The 13210-nt window shown below is 42.7% G+C and overlaps 1 protein-coding gene across 2 annotated transcripts in view; it reads left to right on the forward strand.

Annotated features, from left to right (window-relative positions):
• Positions 1–13210, forward strand: part of LOC106938275 (nuclear factor of activated T-cells, cytoplasmic 1-like) — a 72857-nt gene that overhangs the window by 42297 nt on the left and 17350 nt on the right. For both annotated transcript variants that reach the window (XM_015020199.1, XM_015020200.1), the window contains exon 9: positions 6145–6795. In XM_015020199.1, the coding sequence (XP_014875685.1) occupies positions 6145–6795 (651 nt within the window). The remainder of the gene's footprint in view (positions 1–6144; positions 6796–13210) is intronic.

Raw genomic sequence — 13210 nt, forward strand, 5'->3', positions numbered from 1 at the left:
GCGATTCTACAGAGGCTAGTCCTGGTATCGACGAGCGGCCTTCACAGAGGGCCCTGGCAGACACAAAGAGAAAGTTGCGAGGCTCCTTCACTGATCCATTTCTTTGGGCACAAACACAACTCTTATTAAAAGATGACTCGTGTTCGCCTTTTTGCTGCCAAGTAAACCACAAACACACTGTGGACCACACAAGCAGAGCAAGTCGCTTCTCAAAGATGCATAATTAAGCCACAGGAGTCAGAGCCAAAGAAACAATGAACCTCAAATTCTATTTAGAGTTTTGCCACTGCTTTGTAGTCCTACTTGATAATGTAAAAAAATAAATAAATAAAACAAAAAAAAGACCCTGCCTATTCTTAAAAAAAAAAAAAGTATGAAGCCCAATAGCACTCAATAGCTGATTTGATATTGCCTTGCTGCTGAAACTGAAATATTTTTGAGATCACTCAACTACAGACTCCCCCTCAGACAAACACTTAAACACTTGATGTGCAAATTAAAGTATTGCTGCATAAAGGTTATAATCAGCTTAAAGAGACCCTTTGTAGTCGTGATGACTGTAAGAGTTTCAATACAGCTACACTGAAAGAGGAAATCCGAGTGAAGCTCTTTGCTTTTGAGGGTTTCAGTATGTGCTTGTGTGTCAACAGTGAGTAAAACGAGCGACGTTGCGGCCAGGTACTCGGGGTGGGCTGGAGAAGGGAAGACACCCACACATTCACACAATCGCACACACAAACATTTGTCAACACTTTTCGCTCGCTCGTATGAAAAGAGTCTTCCGGCCCATGGTCCCACTTCAAGCACAGTTGTGGTCAGTGACGTTGTTGGGAGAGAACATTTCTTTCACACTCTGGTGTCTGTTCTGCTATAAAAAGGCAAGCCCAAGCCTTAAAATAGACACACTTGTTTGAAACAGCGGAAGGATGGAGCCAACACTCTCGGGGCCACAGATGCTGAAAACCACCTTTATTTTCCATCCAGGTCATGTGACCACTTGTTATTCTTTGACGCTAATGAAAACGCTATCAGCAGCCACTGCTTTCAAACAGCTTAACGCACTGAGAAAACACTGGAAAAAAGAAATAGATGGTTTAGCGTGTCTGCTGACACATGGTGCTTCAGTAGAGCACATTGCTGAAGACATGTCAGCAGATTTTATCAGCCTCACACTGCTTGTTGCTGCGTGTATAGTGAAGTGGTAGTATTAGGAGTGCATCATAAAAACAGTCCTTTCCCGGTTGTAGTCTCACAGAAATAGAAAACCTTACACTCCCATTGCAGTATTATGCATCTACCCTGCATTTCAATTCTGCAGAAAGAGTTTATGCTCTAGGTACAGTAAAAAAATGGTGTTGCATCATTATCCTCCTGCACATGTGAACAGAACAGAATAGAAACTTTTATTGTCATTGTAACAATGGAACATAGTAGAACGGAATTTTGATGCAATTCTCCAGATAAAAACAATGTCTCTCTTTAAAAAAACAAAACAAAACTATAAATAATTACTTATCTCTTGATTAAACAGTTGACTGAAAATTAAAACGGGCATAAAAACTACACTGATACTGGAGCAAATTCTACCTAACGTGACCAATGTGACAATAAAATGCTGCACAGTGGGTATTCTGCTACGATCTATATCACACATTTGCTCCACTGCTATAGAACTGCCACAAGCGCTATTCAAATGTTGCCATAATTACCTAATAATATCATGCTTACCTCACGCTATACCATGCAGGTGCTCAGCCAGTGCCCATGAAGATTCACTCACTTCAGAATATCATTATGCATAAGCAGACAACGCCCCACCTACTTTGTGATCAAATCAGTTATTATTTGACAATGTAGTGTCCCTTATAGACTGTGTATAGAAATATTGATCTTTTATTTTCAGATTTATAAGTATGGTTAAAAACTAGAAGGTGATGTCACAGATATGTTGAAAAGGCAGATATGATGTTCTGGCTCAGTAGGTCCCAATAGATACATACACTATTCAAAACAGTGTTGCATCAAAAGTGTCAGACATGCATATTTCTAAGCATTTAGCTTTTTTATATATTCCAATGTACATAGCAAGATGGAAAACAAAATAACAGAAACTTTTTTGTTGTATATTAACAGACAAATGCATGTGACAGTAAAAATGTGCCTTTCTTTTGGATAACTGGAATCTTTCACCGATTCAAAAATACATTTTCAGTTTTTACATGCCATCAGCTGCATTTGGAGTCAAGCCTGAGTGTTTGTCCATGATGGTAGGAGGTCCATGCAACTGTCCTTGTCTGGCTTCTGCAGTGAGACTGGCTTTTCCAAGCACCCTTCCAATCATTGCTACATGAGCAGCGATGTGACGTGGTGCTCTTCAAATAAGAAACAGTTTTCACCAACCACATTAAACAACAAATGCCAGAAACATGCTGGCAACAACCATTGCTTGGACAAAGAGCTTCTTGGAACCCCTTTATTTTTACAGGCCATTTGGAGATTCCTCTAAAATATCAAGTTCTATTCTTAACGTTGCTCCCCACCCCATCTCTTTGTGGCTGGAGTTTGGGAGAAGACTACCACAGCAGTGTTCTGTTACATACATACACACACACGGGAAGAGTTCCTGAACCAGACTTTGTTCTTTTTTATAAGTATTTGTCGAGTTATGGTTTTCCAAAATGTGCACAAGGACATGGCTGTTTCAGCCATTTCTCCTGTGCTAGGTTTCATCAAACCCCCATACCTTATTCTAACAACCAGAGTATGTTGGGTAACCAGATTGCGTCTCACCAGGACACGGTTCACCAGGTACCTTTGAGTTAAACTACCACCTGTTCCACTACTAATATTATTGCAGATCTTTTCCCCAAAATAAATAATTTTTGCTGCATAGTAGCACTGGAACTGAAATTGCAATAGTTTTAAAAGACTAATAAAGAATCAAATATCTAGATATTTGCTTACCTTATGCCATTTTTTTGTCTTCAAATTAACAAGAGCTCTGTAAAGCTACAAGTGCACACCTAATGGGCTTAATCCAAGCAGACAGCGGGGTTAACTACCAGGAAAGAAGAGAAATTTGCAGAGCACGTCTTCAAGCCGTAACCAACTGGTTTGGAGGAACTACGCTCGCTGCCAAAAAAACGTTCTGCACCCAAATTGAGTGTTGCACATAAAATGAAACAGCAGGTGTTGAAAAGTCAAATATTTGTGTTGATACCAAATATGAAGTTTGGAAGTACCAGTTGTCTGGGATAGCATATCCCTCCAGGCCTTCTGAAAAGTCTAAAAGGCACTTGATATGAATTGAAGTCATAGGTAGTCCAACATGTTAGATTGGAGAAATTAATTAGAAGCCGGTTTGCAATGGAAGGATTTCAAGATGACACTTGTAGTACATAAGAACATGAGTTAGCTTTATCTTGTTGAAAAAATACTCTTTACCACTTAGGCTGGTTAAAGCATGTGGTCACAGGTTGTCACTAATGAAGCCCTAATATGTCTACAAGAGGTGAGCTAAAATCAGGAACAATGGCTTTCCACACCTTGGAAGCAGAATCTTTGTTTCTCTGTACAACCTGGGGAGAATACATAAGTACATGCACTAAATTTCATTTGTGGCTTGGATTTAGCCATTCCAACAGTGATTGGCTAAATTAACTAGTGGAGATTTCCACCAATTAAACTTCCAAAACTCGTGGTTACGGGACCATTCTGAATGCAGCCACTCTAGTGGTAGTGACTGGTTGCTGAACCCGTTGTCTTATGATTCCAGACATTATGTGAGACTTCACAGGCAGTTTTAAGGGTTTCAGTACTTGGGTTGGTATAGAAGATGCTGATATTATGTGGTTATTCAGTGCCTGACAACCAAGTCAACCTCGCTCAGTTAGTGCGGTCTTTCTTAGGTGACCAGAACCTTCGCAACAGGTGATCGCCCAGTGGTTCCAACATCCTGCCACTGTTGAATCTCATGCCTCTACATTTTGACTTCAAGCAAACCAAAATGCAACTTCTACCCAACTTCTAAGAATGCCATCTCCAAACTCCATCCACTGCCTTATAATACTCCACTTGTGATGCCAGTACTTATGTCAGCTAAAGCCTGTCTAAATGCACTTTCTAGATGTCCCGCTTTATAATTTGAATAATATGCAGACCGATTGATGGTCTGGATGTGTACCAAATTAAATCCAACCTGAACCATGTCGTCTGGGTGCCTGACTGTTTTTGTTGATGAGCGCAGTGGCCAGCTGTCTGGTGAAATGGTTTATTTTTTTCTCAGTGGAAAGGAAATGCAGAGATAATTTAGAGGGAATCAAATTTTATTTGTGTCTGCTGCAATAGAAGAAAAAAAAACAGTCTATATTAAATAAACTTTTTATTCGTGAAGTTAGTTTTCTCTCATAAATTCTCCTTAACTGGAAGGGCTGAATGTCCTGCATTTCAATGTTGGAACCTCAGGACTTTGTTGTTGATTTGAAAAATCGATTGTTTTTGTTCCTACTTAGCCAAATGGAAACGGCTGTTTTCAGGCTCTGTCAAACTTTAACATCACAACTCGTACTTAACAGGACTTTAAGTAGTCATGAGATCAAATCCGCATTAATAACCAATGGTCTGATTTGGTGAAGCTAAATTTAAAAAAAGGCATTTTATGGTTTCCACTTGACATCATTGACATGGTTTTATGGCAATCTGGTATCCATTTAAACTAAGAAATGGCAGAGAAGTGGAAGGCTTGGATGTAGTGTGACCATGTGACTTATTTGTTACTCCCCAGGCTGTGGAGAGGAGGCGTGTGCATCACGGGACGTGCCTTACGACGCTCCCCAACACACCACAGCCTGGTCCCTTGGCTTTTAAAACTTAGAGAGCTGACGTAAATGTGTTCCCTTCTGCATTATCGCTCATCACCCCAGAGGCTAGATGCGCGATTAGTGTCTTTTCAAATCCAGTCGAAAAAACCCCCATAAAACATAACATGTGACACACCAACATTTCATTTGCACCTTTACTTGCTACTATCACTCATATGCTCTGCTGTTTACAATTTCATGCACTGAAAACAGACAGTCTATTCATAGTGAAAACTCCATGCCTTTGAGTAAATGTCACTTGGAGCGAGCATAGCCAGAAACTTTTAACGGCTGGCACCACACCCATTAATAAGATTCAACAATGTGCAGGAATAGAAACAGAATGTCCATTGTGACTCCAAAGACTTTGTTATACTTTAGGGTATCTTAACACCAGCCAGTTAGTTTTGTCTTGGCACACTCTGTGATTACGTACTTATATAATAACTCAGCAAAACGCCCATTAATGCAGACATCGTGCCATCTTTTTTTTTGTTCCGTTTTAGACAACAAAACCGTAACAGCACAGTGGAAGCACCTGATACCTGTCACTCAAGAAGCGCTCTCAGGAAGTAATGCAGACAGGCTGCATTGGATAAGAAATTTGAAGAGAGAAGGCAGGATGATCAAGTGGGGTCACAGCACTCTCCTGCATTAGCTGAGGTCTGAAGCTCTCGAAACCACAGGCTCAGCTCTGCAACCTCTTATGCCGCTCAGGCAGTCTAATCAAAATCAAATCAACTTCATTTTTTTTTCGCTCCCCGTCTATCTTTTTGGTCCTGAGAGAATCAATTACTGCTAGAGTGTGTGGAGAAAACTGGGGGTCCTGGGCTCCTAGAGCAGCGGCAGCAGCAGCAGCAGCAGCAGTCCAGTGCTTTAAAGGACTTTTATTGGATATCAGAGTTGGAGGAGATTCCAAAGAAAATAGGTCTTACTCATTATTAGAGCCAGCTGTGGCTTTCCACACTGATGACTCATCCATTTTTCTTTCCCCCTGTTTTGCTACTTTTTCATGGTGTGGTAAGGATAGTGGTGGTGATGTGGGGGGAGAGGGAGAGTGGGTGCGATGGGTGAGGGGTTTCTCCATTAAAAGATACAGCCAAGTTCATACTGAGCCTAAATCCACTGGTTGTTTGGTATTAGGGAGGATATTGTGGCCAAAACAGTATTTGCTCACAGTTATTATCCATGGATTCACTGCGCCACGTGGCTTCTTTTCACGTTGACTTTTTAGTTCTTTTTATTTTTTTAACATCTCCACTTTCTCTCTGCTCTTTCTTTCCAGTACCAATAATAAAAACCGAGCCCACTGATGAGTATGATTCTCTTGGGAGTGTTGGGCTGTCTATGCATTCAAAGCCCTACTACGGCCAGCCCAGGCTGACGTCCATCATGCCTGTTGCTGAACCTGACCCCTGCCTGGTTGGTGGCTACCCTCCTTGCCCGCCCCGCCACGCTGCCATGCCACCGTCGTCTCCCAGCTCAAGCCCTACCCTGCACGATCTGTCCCCTGTTGCATACAACAAATGCCTCCCCAACAGCCCAACTCATGCCGCACCACCAGGCACCGTAGCGCCCCCCATTCAGGAGACCCCTTGCTGTCCAAGCCTTCCGCACCCGACGTCGCCAGATCACAACTCTTCCCTAGCGGTGCTCCACTCCCAGGGCAGCCCGGGCTCCCTTGGTTATCACCATTCCGTCTATGCCAACAGCAGTTCCTCGTCCTCCCCAGTGTCTCACCCTTCCACTCCTGGCGGTCCAGCGGAGACACCGTTTTTTCAAGCGTACAGCCCCAGCCAGGCAGAGGCTTCAGGCAGCTCAGCCCAGGCTGCAGGAAGTCCGCCCAGCCTGCTAGCTGAAGACGCCACTCCGCCATCAATGGACATTACCATCAAGCAAGAGCCCCAGGAACTGGATCAGATGTATCTCGATGATGGTGAGTTACTGCAAAGTTACCCATTCTGACAAACTGAAACTGTTAGTAACATAATCAATGAAATAGGTGAATCTCTGGGGTAAGTGTCTGGCTCAAATGAAGGAGTTCAAGCATCTTGGAATCTTTTGCACAAGTGGTGGTGGGACGGAATGTGGCAAATATGTCCCTCATGCATATGCCATAATGTGGGTTCGGTATTGGTATGCTTGGGTTTGGTATGTTTTGGCAAAACTCTCGATTTACCAGTCTGTCCATGTTCTGATGCTCACCTGTGGTTGTGAGATATGGATCATGACAAGAAGAATGAGATTCTGCTTACAAGCACCCAAAACAAGCATCCTCTGCAGGGTGGCTGGACTCGGCCTTAGAGACGGGGTGAGAAACTCCATCATCCAGGTATATCTCAGAGTAGGCAGCTGAGATGGTTCAGACACCTGATCAAGATGTCTCATGGATGACTTTACTTGAGACGCATCACAGTGGGTGGAGACCCCAGGTCAGACTCGGAACATTTTTTTCCAGACTGCCCCAGGGCAACTATAGCTATTATCCAATAGCTTACCACCATCAGTGTGTGAATGAGTGAATGATTGAATGTAGTGTGAAGCTCTTTGGTGTCCTCCAGGCCTGATAAAGTGCTATACAAGCACCATTTACCATTTGGGGGATAATATTTACCCTCTGACATGCGAGTTCAAGGAATCCCATGAAAATATTCTCTGGGTTTCCCCCCGGGAGCTCCTGCCTTTTGAGCTTATGTTGAATAAGTTGAAGACATTGGATGGATAGATGCATGTATTTAATGTTTTTTCCAATAAAACCTTATCTTAATGAGGCTAATAATCCTGCCGTACACGACTGCTTATCTGCAGCTCTTCACACATAGCCACACCCTGCTGCACCTCTTAGTATTTCCTGATGAAACGCTGGCGGCAGATTTGCGTCACGTTTGTTTAATTTTAGACCCCGCAGATTTATTTGCTTTTGGTGGAACGTTCGGCCCCAGCATCGTATCGGCTGCTTTGCTTCAAAACGCTAAACTGCCTTGATGGGATTTTGAAACAATCTGTCAAAACATCAGAGCACCAAGGTCAGCCGGGGTGCAGCAGAACAAAAACAGTGGCACACGCATAACGAGCCAAACTGTTGACACGACGACTAATGAAGGAAGCAAAACAATGGGTAGGGGCTTCCTGAACCAAATCGCTAGCCTTTCCCTAAAGTCCCCCCTCTTCATATTTCTGGGAGCTATGCCGAGGGGCGGAAGACAGAGGCTTTGTTTTCCCGTCTTTTTCCCCATGGAGTCGACACAGTGTGACTGTCGTCATCAAGGGAGACTGTGGGGTCACTACTCTCCCTCTGGCAGAGAAACCAGTCACACCCATGGGACCACGTGGCTGGCTTTATTGCCTCCTGTGTCCATTTCACGTTAGGTCTCTCAGGTCAGCAACCTGTTATCTATGCTAACAGAAGCAGCACTTGTTGTTTTGATATACATTCATATATCTCAACACTGGCATTCTGCCAGCCTAAGATAGTAAAATCTGTCTGTAACCTTGTGGAGGTTGGGCAAAGACTCCTCCTCATTAAACTCAGGAATACCGCTTTTCCTGCACACATTTTGTTAAGCGAGCTGCTCTTGCCTGCGATGTGTATATAGTTGTTTGTGCACGCTTGTCCACTTTATCTGCTCCCCACTCAACAGCTCTGGGACCGAAGGGGTGATAGGCATGAGGGGACCAGGGGAGTGTTGCTGTAGGACTGTAATTGAGATGAAATTCAGCTCTCAGCACTTCTGTCGGCACTGATGAGTCCCGTTAGTCCACAGTTCATCAACAAACTATACGGAGACCAGTCTGTTGTCTCATGCTAAACTTTTTCCTCCTTCCCCCTGTGCCTTGTTTTATTTGTGTCCCTCATTCGGATGAGTTCTTAGTAACACTAAAGTGTAACCTTCAGTTTAAATTTGTCCTCTATGTGTTTATAGTGTACATACATCTTAATTACAACATTACTGCATATTGATAAAATGAAGCTACTTTGTTTTGCAATAATTCTGCTAGTTAGAGGCTTGCATTCCCTCTTACAAATTTTTATTTTTTTGTCGCACCTAAATGTTTTAGATTATCAATTACATTTGATATCAGGCAGAGACAACCTGGGTAAACACAAAATGTAATTTTCATATAATAATTTCACTTGTCAATGTAAAAAACGCTGTTCAGACTAAATTGGCATCATGTAAAACAGTAATTGTCTGAAATATACAAACTAATTTTGTTACCTTTGACAGTAACTGGATCTCCACAGCTACTGAATTTTCAAACAAACTCTTGATGGCACTCATGTCATAGTATCTCAGTTGGATCTGAGCTTTCGCTATGCCACTCCAAAACTTTTTTTTTTAGTGGTGTACTTTGAATCTGTAATACATGTCATTTTTGCCTAGTCTCATTGCTCTTGTACAATTATGAACTCTGACCTTAAATGAAACCATTGGAAAACCAGCTTTTTTCAGCCCTCTGATTCACACGGACAACCTCAGAGGAAAGAAAGAAGGTTAAGATTTCCAAGTATAACCAGGAAATTGACAAAACTCAAATCTAAACAAACAGTTCAAGAAAAAAAATCATCAAAAAAAGCTTCCAAGTCTGATACCATCAAGTTAAATTTAGTTTATTTGTCTCTTTATGCAGAATAGTAAATAATTTCCCCCTGTGAATATTTTTTAAAAAGTTTTTTTTACAAAAAGACATGTGAACTGTTTTTTTTGTCTTAGCAAATCCTTGCAGATGTTTATAAAATCCTCAGTTCACTTTGACAAAAAAAATCAAATAAACCATTAAAATTCTAAGTAAATAAACCTTTATGCCAACAATGAGCATGTGGAAACATCTGACCATCACTGTGTCAGACCAGGCAAAAGGATGAACTTGAGCAAAAATTTATCAAGCAGTCCTATTTCTAGTGAAGTCATGTAATTTTATTTTCCCTCCACACAAGTTCGTGATCTATCACTTTAGCAATCCTCCTCAAAGAACGGTGGCCAGATATATTCAGCTAGTGATTACAGTTGCATTAGTGACGCGCAGGAACGTGCTTTGATTGAACAAGGACTGCGAGGCAGCTCCTTGAAAACCTCAGCGAGCTGCCTTTTCGCATCACCTAATGTCTGAGCGAGCATCTGCGGTGAGCTGCTGGAGTCCCGGTAAGTGTGCGGTGGTAACAGCATACTGCCAAGGCATCTGCTGCTCGCAAGGCCTGGACCCATCCCAAACCCCTTAAATGAGCCCTAAGCTAAAATAAATAAGATCGGAAGGCAGCTTGCAGGGCGCCCCGCTCCCTGTTCACACGCATTACGGCCCTATATTAGCGAGTCAGTGCTCCATTAGAGAAGCAAGACAGGCGGATGACCTCACCACAGTAGTGGTGATTTAACGCCAGCCGTGTGGAATAGCTCTCCTCCTTAGCAATCGGGAGGCCAGTGATTTGGAGTCTGCGGGAGCAAACTTGATCTTCCCCAAGAGTGGCGCACCACCCACGCTTGAGCACGGAGGCCTCCGGCTCCCATCATCCAGAGGAAATGTGTCTCTCTGGCCAGGTCCAGATTTTACGCAGCCCCCGAGAAATCCCTCAAGTTATCAACAGTGAGCTACTGTACCGCAAGGACCTGGGTTAGTGTGCAGGGAGGTGTAAAGCCCCCAGACTGCCATACACTCTCCCTGTCATAAACTGTTAAAGTCTTCCCTGCTCTGTGATGGAGGCAGCATAAAGCAGGAGGTGATTATTCTCGTGCAGTGGGGGGACGTAGAGGAAGATTCCTATTGGCAGTAAGCTTAAACACTTCGACTCAGTGGCATCTTGGCTCTCACCCGCCACAGTTTTACTGCTCCTAGCTGGAGATGTACCCACAGATCCGCATGGTTCAGTGGGTGGAAGCAGCAGAGGGCGAAACACCCGCTGAGCGAAGACTATGCCTGGTTGCATTGTTGACTCAACGTCGTAAACAACTCATGGTCAGGCTCACATAAAACCGATTTTTAGACGTTGCTTATTTACTCACACCCCACTATCTGTGGTTTACAAGGCACATGACTTGGAAAAAGGCAGACAAATGACATCACAGTACATGAGTATGCACTATTAACATTTGAGTTGCACTAATTAAGTCTAAAAAAAGAAAAGTTTAAGCATTTGCACATTTTCTCATGTTTCAAAGGCCTGTTCTGATGACTTCACCTTCCGCTCATGTCTAAACTGTAACACTGCTCATTCATACACACGTAACACTTTTGCAACTATATATATATATATATATATATATATATATATATATATATATATATATATATATATATATATGAGTGCAGTCTTATTTCCTTTGAAAACAATCAGTCTTTCTCTTGTAAGATGGTTTCTGTTAGCATTAGGTGTTCTGCAGTGGGCAAGTGGGTGTGGAAGGAGCAGAAACAGTGGCTACCTATTCTAGATGTTTGAGGCTTATGCCATTTGTCCTGTCTCATTAGCTGCTTTGGCAAAGGGTGATGTCATGAAAACCAGCTAAAAGAGGCAGACAGCAAAGGAACTTGGACTAATCAGGGAGCTAGATTTCTACCAGCTGCCTCTCAGAGAAACAGAGGGCCCTTATTCCCCAAAATAAGACAAACACAAAGCACAATGCAGCCTCTGCCGACTTTTTTGACATTTGACATATGTGCTGCGATTGCCCCGTGTTGTGCTGTCGTTTTCCTTGTGATTGTTTCCTGTTAAATTCAGAGGCGGTGCATTTAAACAAAAAAAAAAAGAAGAGGGGGAAAAAAACTACAGCAAGGGTTGTTTTCTCAAACTGGAAGCAATATTGTCAGTTCCTCCTTTCCTCTTTCCTCTTTCCTTCCTCCCAACAACAACAACAACAAACAAAGTAAGGATTCTGACTTTCTTGAAAGCCTCCACTCGGTTCTGACGCTTCCGAGGGCAACTCAAGGCATTCCTCATGGAAACTTTTACACACTCTGGCACGCTGCCCAGACCCCAGGACTCCGCAAAACCCCTAATGATGATTGAAAGCGCATCCACACCATCACCATGCTGAAAAACATGCTGAGTAGCTAACATTGGAGAGTGCCGCAAGGCAGGGTCGGAGAGGTGCGGGGGGCAATGGAATGAGAGGATTTTTGGGCAAAGGGTGTTCATTAGAGAAGAGCTTAAAGTGTCTAATGGGGCTTAGACAAGGAATGACTACTCCTGGATGCATAGGTGGTGTGTGTCTCTTTCGTTTTAAGATGGTATGGTCAGCTAGATGCAGAAGCACTGGAAGGGACAGTGCACTTTGAGTCCACTCAACCTCTGAACCCCTAGCCTTTAGGGAGCAGGTCAAGGTCCGACTAATAGTATAGAGAAAGGGAGGCTGTCTTGTGGTTAAGTGCAATGCCTAGAACATAGTCTCCTTCCACATGTAGACATATTGACAGGTACAAGAAAAAAACGTGATGGCTTCTTTATTATTTATGACTTCAGACAGGATGTGGATATTTTACTGTTGTTGTTATTGCTGCCTTCTCATATTAGGAATCCGCTTTCCTGGCAGCACGTCTCGCGGAGACATATAAGTAAAAGTTTGAGCTTCTTGAAGAAGTTTTATAGCCAGGGGAAGAATTAATTGGTAGGTGCACTCGCGTGTTAGCCTTTGAGAGTCATTGACTGCCAACAATATGGAAGAACAACTATACTTTGGGGATTGGCAATAGATTTGATTCAATTTCCTCTCATTGAGATTAAAAACCATTACTCCTTCTGTGTGAATTGAGCAGCTTTGGCCTCTTATTGCCCATTATCCAGTTCTACAGACTTCGCTGTGCACTTGAAGAGGTGAAGCTAGGTATTCAACATGCAGATCAATGCAGATATTGTGATGGTATTTGCGCAAAAAATGATTAGCTTATAAAATTTCAGACACCCAGCGCTTTCTTTGATCGTCCAAAACTTAATTGTTGTCAGGTACTGAGGGAGATCAAGATCATTACCTTCCTAGAGAGAGAGAAAAAAAATCTTTGTACAACTTAAAAGCTCTCAGTTGGGAAACATTCCCATAAAGCGAGTATCAGTGTGGTTTAAAACAATATTCACTTGCAATATAAAGGATAGATGATGCAGCTGAAGTACATTAATGGAACCAAGAGATTACGTGATGTCTTCACATTAGAGGAGAAATACCTTTGCTGTTTTGCGGAAGTCCTCTGAATTACCTTAGCACACTCTGTTTCCTTTTACAAATCCTCTCTCTCGGTCCCCCTGGCTGAACATGAGAGCCTCTAAGGTTCTGGTTCTGATCACAGCTTTCTGTTACATATTCGAAAATCCACGCAATTATTGACAGAGTTGCCTCAAAATGCTTGCAGTTTAGCAGATAATCAGA

The sequence above is a fragment of the Poecilia latipinna genome, unplaced genomic scaffold (genome assembly GCF_001443285.1).
Source record: "Poecilia latipinna isolate Pla-1442-1.1 unplaced genomic scaffold, P_latipinna-1.0 Scaffold2547, whole genome shotgun sequence".
Classification (NCBI taxonomy): Eukaryota; Metazoa; Chordata; class Actinopteri; order Cyprinodontiformes; family Poeciliidae; genus Poecilia; species Poecilia latipinna.